This window comes from Haliotis rufescens, unplaced genomic scaffold (assembly GCF_023055435.1).
Source record: "Haliotis rufescens isolate VD_foot unplaced genomic scaffold, xgHalRufe1.0.p SCAF_1, whole genome shotgun sequence".
NCBI classification, from domain to species: domain Eukaryota; kingdom Metazoa; phylum Mollusca; class Gastropoda; order Lepetellida; family Haliotidae; genus Haliotis; species Haliotis rufescens.
The window spans coordinates 74,751,468-74,765,413 of NW_025963779.1; the positions used below are offsets into that span (position 1 = coordinate 74,751,468).

Consider the following 13,946-nt stretch of genomic DNA (forward strand, 5'->3'; position numbering starts at 1 on the left):
GTTTGTAATAGACGCTATTAATGTCAGGTGTCATTGAACTTGAGGGAGTTTTGATGTGTGTGCCTTTTAATTTGTCCATTACCTTGAAAGCTTGTTTTGCTACCCTACCTCAATTCGGGCAACTATCATGCCAATATCGGATGTTATATGACTCTCATTTTAAATAAGGAGAGAATTTACGGATGTCAACTTCTTTATAATGATGAACACAACGTTTCGGAGTACATGTCCTGGTTTGTTTCAAGTTGCCCATAAATCTCAGCGTTAATTACTGTAAAGTGTTGGCTTCCATGTTCTGTTCCTTATCACCTCTCGGCGACAATTATGTGTTGGCTTCCCTTGTTGAGTTTCCACCTTTGTTATCGTATTATTTTTGGTGTTCTTACATGTTCATATATATATATGCTCTCTGCTTCATATCATTCATTCACCTGATAAACGAGTAAGCATACACTCCGAAACGGTGTGTTCTTCATAATATTGAAGGTGACATCCATAAATTCTCGTCCTTATATGTATCACTTCTAAATGCCTTCCAAAGACTTGTCATTTTAATTGTTGATCTCGTTTAGATTTTGACCTTTTCAATTTATTGTACGACATGCAGCTATCTTGCGAGGTTTTTAAAACTAGAGTGATTTGAAACTATGATAAAGTTTCTATCTTTTGTACTTTTTAGCCTTTGTGGTACTCTGCATCGTGCATTTTGAAAGTAAGGCGTGCCAGTTCACAACACTGCCTCAAATAGCAATAGGCACAATATATTGTGTCTGTACATGAAGTTATATGCTCAGGGTTAATGTTGCATTACCTTTAGGTAGGTGTAAACTACACATTGTCGCATGTCAAGGCCGTTAATGTTTCACAAAAAACAAGAAGAATAAAACACATATCATCCCAGTGGGTTACCCTGGAAACACGCAGTCCCCTGTTGTATCATTATGTGGTGACTGGGATATCTGCTTCTTATAACATTCTGCGACAGCCGAACTGATTAAAAATATCTTTAATTCTCGTTGGGTATTTTTCATAATTTATTAAATTTTATACTCTATGTCTATATGCACATCGTCCACTGGACTTTGATTAATTTTTTGTTGGTATTACAATACACCAATTAAACTTGATATTCGTGACAAATTCCATGTGCAAATGCTTGCAAATCTTGCTATTATAAAATGAATGAGTGAGAATCGATGAGACTTATGACTTATGAATCCTGTAGAGGTAACTAGAAAAAAAACATTACACATAAAGTACGTTCCCAGTATGTGCACATTTTTTGTTTCAATACATGAAAATGTCTCATGTTACAGAAAGGCGGAGGTTTTAGACACATAAAATACAATGGCGACATATTTCTCTGCCTGCAATGATATGTAGAGATTACTACACTCGTGGTTGTCAAATACCATTTATCTTACAACGAGTTGATTCATATTTTCTCTACACTCAAGGTGACAGTGGCGCATAAATACATAACACAATGGTCGCGTGTGCCTACTGCTCACTACCCATACCTAGTGTGTCCCTCCACAATAAAAGTTTCCGCCATATCTATAGATAATCAAGGCGATGATGATAATGCAAACTAGAAAAGACCAAGGGAAATTATCAACACTCTAAAACTATAACGTTTCGACACAGACATTGGTGAAATCGACGGTAGCACGAGTGAATTACAATTTGGAAAGTTGTCCGTCAAAATATGACCTTCATCACCATGGAACAACAAAGAGCCAATCACGGACCTGGAATTCGATCTTACACATATGTTTGATACAAGTTATCTCGAATGGATTTCTTATCCACAGGTGTATAATAAAACATTATATCAATAAATATCGTATCTGAATTTGAACTAAATTTAGATCTTGTCCGTCAGCAAGCTTCCCTTAATGCCGATATATTTGAAGGAATCCCGTCTTTTTCTAAAACAAAATCGTTAATTAACATATTTGCTTTGCATACTGCCATCAAACGCGTCTAGCTGTTGACTGTGGAATGCCACCAGCTCTCCATAATCAGTCTGTGGGTCAAGTGACAAGCACCGACTTCAACAGCAACGTCATGTACAGCTGCAATGTCGGCTACACCTCGACAACGGGGACTGGTGACAGCGTCTGCCAGGACACCGCCATCTGGTCGACTCCAACCCAAGTCTGTCAGCGTGAGTATTGGTGATGTAGGCATCTATAAGGTTGACGTTTCCAAAAAAAATACAGAGCCCCAGACAAAGGCACAAAGGCCCATACTTGCACTGGAAAAGATTTTATGTTTTAATCATGATGTTTAATTTGTGGCACGCCAAATTACTTTAACATAATACTCTGAAACTTCAGTTGTGGATCCAGTGAGTTTGGTCCTGGAGACATGTTTGGACATGCAATAGAATTTGTGATGACAAATCCCGATAAACAAGAGCTTTAACAGAACGAACTCTTTCCTTCTCTGGTATTTGGTATTCGATTAAAGGTTTCTGTTTCTGTTTTTGTTGAAGAACAATAGTAATTTCAATTATATCAAACCTCACTGAATTATCTTCGTAGTCGTGGATTGCAAGACCCCCGTCGATAGGAGCAATGCAGATCCTAGCGTCGTTGTAGCAACCACGTTCAACACGTCGGTGACGTTCACGTGTGATGCAGGGTTCAGAAATCATGGCGGGAACGACACAATCATCTGTCTGGAGAATGGACAATGGTCATCGACGTCTCTGGACTGCCAAGGTACATCAATCTTCTTCGTGCATATCGTGAACAAATGCTGCAATATTGTAGGCCTTACAGCATACATCTTGGTCCTGATGGTGTGAATGAGAGAGTGAGTGAGTGAGTTGTGTTTAACGCCGCTTTTAACAGTATTCCAGTTATATCACGTCGTGTCTGCTTAATGTGGGAGGAACGCCCGAAGTCATGCAGGTCTCAGATGTTTACAACTTTGGTGAAAACCACGAGCACGGGTATGGTGCTGACAAACCTAGAAACAACCGGGATTCGAACCCACAATCATAGGTTTCTAGTGTGCCAAAGGACGCAACTCTGCACAGCGAATCGCGGCGCCTTAGACGACTGGACCACCCGTGCCCCCTTTTGTGAATGAAACATACCTATGTCACTATGCATGTTTAACACCATGTCTGATTTTAAGTGACACATTTGCTTCACATGATCTTGTTGACCTGTTTCTTTGGTTAATGAACACATCTGCAGTCATCCCCAACTGGATCGCGACGAAGACGCTGTCTGCAGGGCCGGCGACGTTGACTTGTACAGACAGGGTGTCCTCGGCAGGCAGTGAAGTGTCGGTGTCCTGTGAGGACGATGAGATGCTGACAGGCTGCTCTGCTAAAACTGCGGTAAAACACTCAGTCTTTTCTTCTACTGTCGAGCTCATCGCTATGATGTCGACTGGACATATCAATGTACTGTCACGATTGGTGGAACGCTGGTGAGGCTGAGAACATACTTTAACTCACTCACTCGGTAGAAGGCTGAATTGTCTTGTTTGATTAACTCCATTATTTACAGACAGGCGACTGCTGGAATATAGCAGCGGCGTTAACATCGAACAAACAAACAATTGAACAAACTCCTGCCCATGGACGAATTGAGAGTGCAGATTTGCGGCGACAAACGTTCATTGCGACGTCGCGTTGCCCAATATCTGCGTGCTTACACCACTGACGTCACAGCTGAGGAAATTGCTGTGACCTGCCTCATTGAGATTGTACGCAGAGGCAGGTTAAATGTCCGTCGCAATCCCTGTTGTTGTTGTAGGGGATCGCGTTATGTATTTGTTTGTTGTTTAACGCCGCACTCAACAATATATCAGTTATATGACGTCGGTCTGTAAATAATCGAGTCTGGACCAGACAATCCAGCGATTTAAATCATGAGCATCGATCCACGCAATTGGGATACAATGACATGCATCAACCAAGTCAGTGAGTCTGACAATCCAATCCCGTTAGTCGCCTTTGGCGATAAGCATAGTCGCCTTTTACGTCAAGCAGGGGTTGGTGAAGACCTATTCTACCCCGGATTCGAACTCAATATCATAGGTTTCTGGCGTGCTCAAGGGATACACAGCGAATCGAGGCGAGATCGACGACTGGGCCACCCGTACCCCGTGCTGTATTGGCTTCGCGGGTTTCCGCCCGTAAGACGCCTTTGTGGTCAATTTGTTCTGTCATTAAATCAGACAAAAACATAAATTCACAACAGCCCTAATAGTTACAAAGTTGAGCGAATACAAAGGAGAACTGAATAAAGCAGTGACAATATCAATTCTTTTTCAAATTATTCTGATTGATTACAGTCAACAAGTGGGAAAAACAATGGCGTGAAAGTTGTATTGATTGACAAGAAGCTTTTCTGCCAAATCGACTCAACACAAACAAGTAAGTTCATTTGTTTCTTTGTTTGTTGATTAACGCTTCCATCTTCTATAGTCCATCTATATGACTGTGGTCTATAAATACAATCCAGTGATTGACATTAAGAGCGTCTATCTACGCAACTAGGATACGATGATATGCATCAACCAAATCAGTCAGCCTGACCACCTGATCCCGTTCTTACCACAAGCATGGGATGCTGAAGACCAGTTCTAACCCGGATCTTCACGGGGAAGTACGTTCATTAAACCTTCTAATAAAATGGAATCAATACCAAATGTGCGATGATCCTTATCGTCATTGTCGCCTTTTTACAACATGTGTCCTGTATTAACTGTTTCGTGTGGTTCACTCGTCTCCCCGGAGCTCATCTGTCATGACAAGTGTGATAATGTCTGTGTCTGTTCCTGGGCAGCTAAAGCCTCTCCGCTCCATGCCTCGGCAAGATGCTGCAAGAAGGACGGGCTCCAGTGCGAGTACCTCAAAGATGGGCCTTCAGGAAACAAGGACGGGGATTCAGTTTCAACCACATGCTTTCAATCCTTCCAGGTATTAGGTAAGCTGTGTAAAATGATAGCATCTGACATGTTAGATGTCTTTATTGTCAGGTGAATGTCTTGGTGTGAATCGTGCATTTACATTGACCAGCAAATCTGGAGGCGATATACTATTTGACTTGGTCTCGTGTCTTCCTTTCTAAGGCTGCAGCTCGTACCAAGTGAACGGCCGTCTGGACGGAACTAACATGGACAACAGCTTCTGCCGAGCAACGACAGGGTCGTTTTCTGTCACAGGTAACATACACACTGTAGCGCAATGATAACTTAGCTTGTACACTGTCGGTGATGTAGGACTGCAGACGTTAATGTACAGCACACTCTGGTGTTTGCGTTGTGGAAGTTGAAAAGTGTTCATCGTGCTGTGTTAATTAACGATTAACAGGGGCGATAGGTAACATGTCAACAAAGGATTTCTACCACAATGTTCCCCAACGTGTTCGTGTTGTAGGGGTGTATTCCTACGCCACCTGCTGCCAGGCTCCGGGTCTCTCCTGCAGCGTGCACACACTCAGTCCTCGACCTGTCGGGAACCTCATGAAGACAACTTGTCCATCAGGCTCCACACTCACTGGCTGTGCAGGATACAATGCATGGAACAAACAGCGAGGCTCCTATATTGAAGGTCAGTGACAAGGTAGCATCAAGTGGGATCATTCACGTGATGAAAGTAGTGAGTATAGTGCAGGCAGAACCTTTACATTGATAACCAGGGTTGTATGTATATGTGGCACAGAGAGAACGGATGGATCATAAGTCTAGAGAGTTCCAATTTGGGAAGTGTGGGAACAGATGGGCAGGAGTGAGTGAGTGAGTTTGGTTTAACGCCGCTTTTAACAGTATTACAGTTATATCACGGCGTGTCAGCTTAATGAAGGAGGAAAATCCGAAGTGATACAGGTCTCAGACGTTTACCACTTCGGTGAAACCCACGAGCACGGATATGGACAAACCAGTATTTTGAGTATTTTACACGAAAATGTTTAAAGCATTTACTAACATTCATTATGCGTTATTTATTCTGGCAAGTTTGCTGATATTTGAAAATTCATTTTCTTTAAAGTACCTTCTACAAGAGATATTACATTGTTTACCAAACCAGGACTTCATACGCCTTCACATCGCAGGCTGTGTTACATTTAGTAACCTATCAAAATACGTTACCCGCGGATGCAAGAAGCACATTACTTACTTTGTCATTTACCTTTCTGGTAACATAAAACTGGTCACAGTAATTAAAATGTTGCAGGTCTGATTCAATTTATTGTATAGCATCTTTACTAATGGACATAGCGCGGACGTATTCAGTGGCAAGCGTCCTATTCCTCGTCCTAAGTCCTGAGCTTGTATCCTCAAATGAGCTTGGCCCTTGCGATTGCCCCTTGGGATTTATCAAAAAGTTAACAATATTACAGCAACAGGATAATGGATGCCTTCAAAGGCTCTAAATCGTGGATTTCAAAATCTGCTGTTGAAGGACGAAACTAGTTCCTGCTAAAGCACAGTCCACCACGCTTACACCTTTGTGTGTTGTTTCACCAACCGATCGTGAGAAGTTGGCTTGCTCATATCCCGACCTTTCAAGTGGAATATCTATGCTGCGTATTTTGTCAACATCATTCATATAATCCAACAGGTCAATGGGAATGATACCTTGATCGATAAACCTTGAGTTTGTTTCTATAAAGTTTGGTAAAAATCGTGTTCTTGCTTTGAGATCCCCAATTAAATGTATACTATTGTTACTGTCTGCTGAGAGTTGACATGAAATCCCCTGGTGTCACCGGGGACATGTTTCATCTGATTACAAAGGTGGTCCTTCTGGTGGGGCATATAAAATGCCAAGATACACGTTTCCATTGCAAGTCACATTTAACATTTCTTTAGATTTGTATCAAAAACCGTATTACATATTCTGAGTATTCTTATGTTTTATGGAAATATTTTATGTAATTGTTCTTCATAGCAACTGGTATGCCCCTGCTACTAGCTTGGAGTCACCAGCAATATACATGTTTTTGTCTGTGGACACAATGAGAACAGAATGGATGGTGAAGCAAGCCGTGATGCTTTTTATCTGGTACTATGAAATGATTCAACAGTTTCAGGGTCGATACTTGCATGTACGAATTCTGTTCTTACATAGATGACAGCGGAACGCCGACGTGCCATGTGGACACTTCTGACGACAGAACTAGGGTGATGTACGTTTGTTGCCGATGAAGCTTGGAATACGTCAGTCCCGGCGATCTGGATGGAGACAATCACACATCTTGCATCATCTGTGATATATATGCCCTGATCCCATCACCGCGTGGCAACTTCATTTTGCTGCCACCACCTTTCTAACGGGGACAAGAAATACCAAACGAAGGAACATTTAGTGTATAATAGTAGTTGTGAAACACAATTTGTACCTAAATGGGTTGAGATAATGTGTTCAGTTGCTCGACTTTACCGTTGCATTTTCTATCACAACTGAGGCTTTCTCAAAATATATTGTCATATAAGACTGAAAAAGTCACCACAACTCATTCATTCGAAATGACTGTATATCAATGTATCAGTGAACAAGAAGAAGTTCTTATAGATAAACAACTTCTTTATTTTATATTTATTCACAAAATATACTGTTCGATTTTGGCCCAGTGAAATGTTCATGGAATATTTTATCCATATTAAGTTTAATTAATGTCTACTTCAAACATGTGGACCTTCCATCACAAGTTTATTTTTATTATGTCTCCAACCTTGATTCTTTTAATTTTAATTTATTTTTTTGCTCACTTGATAAAGATTTACTTGGAAATGGAATAAACAGTATCTAAAAAAATGACTTCTTTATCAGAATTGAGGCGACGTTTCAGTAGGTTTTTTTCTCTCTCTCTCACTCCCTCTCTCTCTCTCTCTCTCTCTCTCTCTCTCTCTCTCTCTCTCTCTCAATAGAAAGATAGATAGATAGATAGATAGATAGATAGGGTTGAAGTACACATCTTCACGTCAGATTGCCATCATTCTAGGCCAAAGCACAAAAAGATAGCTTAAACCATACAGAAATTACAACTGTGAACAACTTGAACGCTGACAAGTCCAGCATTATATCGGCTGTAGATAACGGTGGTGGTGCATCACTGACTTCAACGTTAACGTCAACTGCCGAGAGATCATAAAGTTCATATATCAACCACAACATGGCTAAATCCGGATAAATCACTCTAATATGTTGATCATCATGAATTCGCCATGAGGTTTAAAGGGTAAAACGTGCATATGAACGGGTGAGAATCACTCAAACTATAAGGCTTTTTCAAACCAAAATTCGTCATGATCCTATAAAGCACTGAAGGTACAATTCTGCTGTTTGTGTTTTTAATTAGAGATGTGTGACGGTGGGGAAAGCCTTGTGGTTAAAGCGTTCGTTCGTCACGCCGAAAACCCGGGTTCGATTCCCCACATGGGTACAATGTGTTAAGCCCATTTCTGGTGTCCCCCGCCGTGATAAATGCTGGAATATTGCTAAAAGCGGCGTAAACCCATACTCACTCACTCTCTCACGTAGGGGCGTAACTCTGCGAAGCGGATCGCAGCGCCGAAGAACACGAAAGTATTTCTGAAAAGAAAAGAGTCCGAATATAGTTGCATAATGAATGCATAGAGAAGATATCATCAGTTACTGATATTGATACAATTATTTTTGCCTTTTACTTACTATTTACTTCATCGTAACAAATTTCCCAAACTCATGACCTAGATTGCTATGTTTACACTGGGTAATTTTTTCCGCCTTGAATATCCTCATGAAATACAAGGGTTTGAGGTTGTCTTCGGTAAAGTTTGGTTTGCAACTGTAGGGGGATTTATGGTCAGTTGTGGCACAAACCCCGACTCTTTGAGAGTCCCGCAACACTGACACCGATTACTCAACTCTACTTACGTGGTTAGTGAGTTGGTCAGTGAAAAACACAAACACTGAGGCAATTCGTAAATAACACAGTGAGTAAGGCAATGAGTAAGTGAATAACACGTTCACTGAGGCAATGTGTAAGTGAAAAACACATTCAGTGAGGCAGTATGTAAGTGAATAACACGTTCACTGAGGCGATGAGTAAGTGAATAACACATTCAGTAAGGCAGTGTGTAAGTGAATAACACATTCAGTGAGGCAATGAGTAAGTGAATAACACGTTCAGTAAGGCAGTATGTAAGTGAATAACACATTCAGTAAGGCAGTATGTAAGTGAATAACACGTTCACTGAGGCAATGAGTAAGTGAATAACATGTTCACTGAGGCAGTGTGTAAATAACACATTCAGTGAGGCAGTGTGTAAATAACACATTTAGTGAGGCAGTACGTTAATAACACATTCAGTGAGGCAGTAAGTGAATAATACATTCAATGAGGCAGTGTGTAGGTGAATAACACATTCAGTGAGGCAGTAAGTGAATAACACATTCAGTAAGGCAGTAAGTGAATAACACATTCAGTAAGGCAGTAAGTGAATAACACATTCAGTAAGGCAGTAAGAGAATAACACATTCAGCAAGGCAGTAAGTGAATAGCACATTCAGTAAGGCAGTAAGTAAATGGCACATTCATTGAGGCAGTGTGTAAGTAAAAAACACATTCAGTGAGGCAGTAAGTGAATAACACATTCAGTGAGGCAGTAAGTAAATAACACATTTAGTGAGGCAGTAAGTGAATAACACATTCAGTGAGGCAGTGTGTAAATAACACATTCAGTGAGGCAGTGTGTAAATAACACATTTAGTGAGGCAGTAAGTAAATAACACATTCAGTGAGGCAGTAAGTAAATAACACATTCAGTAAGGCAGTAAGTGAATAGCACATTCATTGAGGCAGTTAGTAAATAACACATTCAGTGAGGCAGTAAATGAACAACACATTCAGTGAGGCAGTAAATGAATAACACATTCAGTGAGGCAGTAAGTGAATAACACATTCAGTAAGGCAGTAAGTGAGTAGCACATTCAGTGAGGCAGTAAGTGAATAACACATTCAGTGAGGCAGTGTGTAAATAACACATTCAGTAAGGCAGTAAGTGAATAACACATTCAGTGAGGCAGTGTGTAAATAACACATTCAGTGAGGCAGTGTGTAAATAACACATTTAGTGAGGCAGTAAGTGAATAACACATTCAGTGAGGCAGTGTGTAAATAACACATTCAGTGAGGCAGTGTGTAAATAACACATTTAGTGAGGCAGTAAGTTAATAACACATTCAATGAGGCAGTGTGTAGGTGAATAACACATTCAGTGAGGCAGTAAGTGAATAGCACATTCAGTAAGGCAGTAAGTGAATAACACATTCAGTAAGGCAGTAAGTGAATAACACATTCAGTAAGGCAGTAGGTGAGTAGCACATTCAGTGAGGCAGTAAGTGAATAACACATTCAGTGAGGCAGTGTGTAAATAACACATTCAGTGAGGCAGTAAGTGAATAACACATTCAGTGAGGCAGTGTGTAAATAACACATTCAGTGAGGCAGTGTGTAAATAACACATTCAGTGAGGCAGTGTGTAAAAAACACATTCAGTGAGGCAGTAAATGAATAACACATTCAGTGAGGCAGTAAGTGAATAACACATTCAGTAAGGCAGTAAGTGAATAACACATTCAGTAAGGCAGTAAGTGAATAGCACATTCAGTAAGGCAGTAAGTGAATAACACATTCAGTAAGGCAGTAAGTGAGTAGCACATTTAGTTAGGCAGTAAGTGAATAACACATTCAGTGAGGCAGTGTGTAAATAACACATTCAGTGAGGCAGTAAGTGAATAACACATTCAGTGAGGCAGTGTGTAAATAACACATTCAGTGAGACAGTGTGTAAATAACACATTCAGTGAGGCAGTGTGTAAATTACACATTTAGTGAGGCAGTAAGTGAATAACACATTCAGTGAGGCAGTGTGTAAATAACACATTCAGTGAGGCAGTGTGTAAATAACACATTTAGTGAGGCAGTAAGTTAATAACACATTCAATGAGGCAGTGTGTAGGTGAATAACACATTCAGTGAGGCAGTAAGTGAATAGCACATTCAGTAAGGCAGTAAGTGAATAACACATTCAGTAAGGCAGTAAGTGAATAACACATTCAGTAAGGCAGTAAGAGAATAACACATTCAGTAAGGCAGTAAGTTAATAACACATTCAGTAAGGCAGTAAGTAAATGGCACATTCATTGAGGCAGTGTGTAAGTGAAAAACACATTCAGTGAGGCAGTAAGTGAAAAACACATTCAATGAGGCAGTGAATAACACAGGCAACAGAGTGTAAGTGAATAACACATTAAGTAAGGCAGAGTGTAAGTTAATAGCACATTCAGTGAGGCAGTAAATGAATAGCACATTTAGTGAGGCAGTAAATGAATAGCACATTTAGTGAGGCAGTAAATGAATAATACATTCAGTGAGGCAGTAAATGAATAGCACATTTAGTGAGGCAGTAAATGAATATTACATTCAGTAAGGCAATGTGTACTTGAATAACACAGTCCGTGAGGCAGTGAATACCACATTCAGTGAGGCAGTAAGTGAATAACACAGTCAGTACGGCAGTTAGTACGTGATTAACATACTCAGTGAGTACAAGAATAACGTAGTCAAGGAGTAGATGAGTAACAAAATAAGTGAAGCAATGAGTGAGTAACACAAGTGAGTAATTAAGTGAATAACGTAGTCAGCGAGTAAAAATCCACAATCAGTGAGTAAGTGAATAACACAGCGAGGCAACCTGTCAGTGAATAACAGTTAGGCTAGTACGTTAGCGCAGCACACAGCAAAAACACAATATGCGCTTCTGTGGAATGTTTAAGCGGTATATCCGCCATATTTTCAGGTGAACAATTGACTTGCCTCTGCACGTATTGTGACGGGTGCCACCGATTGATCAGGATACGTTTACCTTTCGCGGACACCTGGTATCATCACTATTTCACAGTGATTCATAAACACGTGATTGTGATATATATAAAATCGTACAATAGACTCTGTAGAAGAGGTTTCTTGTCATTATGGAAATGGTTTTGACGCTTTTATTCAAATAGAGATATATTTTGTGATTTGAAACCGCTGACCGACCATTCAAATTGAGGTATTTTGCAAAGTAACGGTTGAAGTTAAGTTTGCTGCTAATACATAATTATTTGTGATCTATGCAAATAAAACGTCTTTAGAATTAACCCATTAAACGCTGCTTCAAGGGACAGCAATGTAAGTATGTTTTAAATTGAAACATGTATAATTCAAGTAAACATTTATATCGCTTTTGAAATAAGAAAACACACAACAACCTTTAAACTCAGAGAAAACTACTTTTATCAATTCCCCGAAAACGATTTGTTTGTTTGTTTGTTTGCTGTTTAACGTCGCACTCAGCAATATTCCAGCGATATGACGGCGGTCTGTAAATAATTGAGTCTGGACCAGACAATCCAGTGGTTTACATCATGAGCATCGATCTACGCAATTGGAACACGATGACATGCATCAACCAAGTCAGCGAGTCTGACCACCCGATCCCGTTAGTCGCCTCTTACGACAAGCATAGGTTGCTGAAGACCTATTCTATCCCGGATCTTCACCGGTCCCATGTCAACTAACACTGTTCTTTATTCAGTCCACGCGGCCCATTGACAGTCACAGTTTGGGAAATTAGTAAACATCCGTATGAACAAATGAAAACCGAACAAAATACACATGCGCATGTTTTGCTCGTTCGAACCGAGATTGTAAAATTCTCAACTCTGTTATTAGCTGACAAGACAGAATATCTGACGTGGGCACTTTTTGGCGGTTGTCCAAAACTTCAAGCAGAGAGCAAATGATTTGATTTCATCATCCCACAATGGCTGCCATCGGTTGTATCGCCTCCATAGCCCCAAAATTGCAAGCCCAATGGAACGGAAGTTAGATCGGCAGATGGTTATTCAGAATTCAAACTGCAATGTACTAAAAGCCATACTCACACTCAAATGAAATGAAATGATGAAATAGTCATCTCACACCTCACACTCGGTCACAAGAAGCACTGTGACAAGGTATACCCATCTAGCAATCAACGTGAATACTACTTGTTACTGGAATGTCAAGATCATGCCCCAGCCCGGGCTCGGTTAAAACAAGAATTGCAGTTAGATCCGCTATCTGTCGTAGATCTCCTGAAGCCAAAAGATGCAATAGCGAAGGGCAAAGTAACTCTATTTCTGAGAGACGGTCAGTATAACGTATATAAACAGAGCTGCCAAAGAAAATCTATAAATTTCAAAAAAATATAATATGAATTCATATCAATACGAAAATAGAAATCCTATCAAAACAAAAGAGAAAGTTTATCAAAACTAAAACTCACCATAGATATGTGTACCCTACTCACACACACATATGAGTACCAAAGAGGGACAGGTCAGCCGAAATTGTAACTAACAAACTCAGTATTCGAGGGGCAAGAAGTATCCCTAAAACGTCGTTACAAAGAATAAAAAGAAGTTATCCATAAAAGTGTTCTGTATTCATGTTCTTCCAAATGCCTATCAAAGACTTAATCGACTTAAAAGTCTAACCTAGCCTAAGTGCAAGCTGTCATATCTTACCTTTTATAGAGGTATGACATGAGTCAGGTTTTCCAACTATGTGATTTCGCACCTGCACCATATAACATGCACCTGCATCAGATTATTGATAAAAATTTATATGAAGTTGGACAGTTGAAAATTTCTCAGTTTCTACTTCACATAGAGATCTATTCTGGGCAGCCTGTCGCATGTGCATCAACATTACTGTCTGTATCATGTACTACATGTGTCTGGTCTATATAATATTGGACAGCCTCCGTGGTCTAGTGGTAGAGCGTCCGCCCGGAGAGGGAAAGGTCCGGGGTTCGATCCCCGGCCGCGTCATACCAAAAAGACGTTAAAAGATGGTACTTGTTGTTACCCTGTCTGGCGCTAGGCATGAAGTGGCTAAAAC

General features: G+C 40.3%; 1 protein-coding gene across 1 annotated transcript in view; it reads left to right on the top strand.

Moving 5' to 3' along the window:
• The window catches only part of LOC124146800 (P-selectin-like), a 29,730-nt gene extending 21,435 nt beyond the window's left edge, over window positions 1-8,295 (top strand). Inside the window, exons 4-11 of the mRNA XM_046517257.2 lie at window positions 1,991-2,170; window positions 2,550-2,729; window positions 3,213-3,358; window positions 4,321-4,402; window positions 4,815-4,955; window positions 5,101-5,193; window positions 5,408-5,581; window positions 7,103-8,295. Of these exons, the coding sequence (XP_046373213.2) occupies window positions 1,991-2,170; window positions 2,550-2,729; window positions 3,213-3,358; window positions 4,321-4,402; window positions 4,815-4,955; window positions 5,101-5,193; window positions 5,408-5,581; window positions 7,103-7,179 (1,073 nt within the window). The 3' untranslated portion in view covers window positions 7,180-8,295. The remainder of the gene's footprint in view (window positions 1-1,990; window positions 2,171-2,549; window positions 2,730-3,212; window positions 3,359-4,320; window positions 4,403-4,814; window positions 4,956-5,100; window positions 5,194-5,407; window positions 5,582-7,102) is intronic.
• Window positions 8,296-13,946: the final 5,651 nt, after the last annotated feature.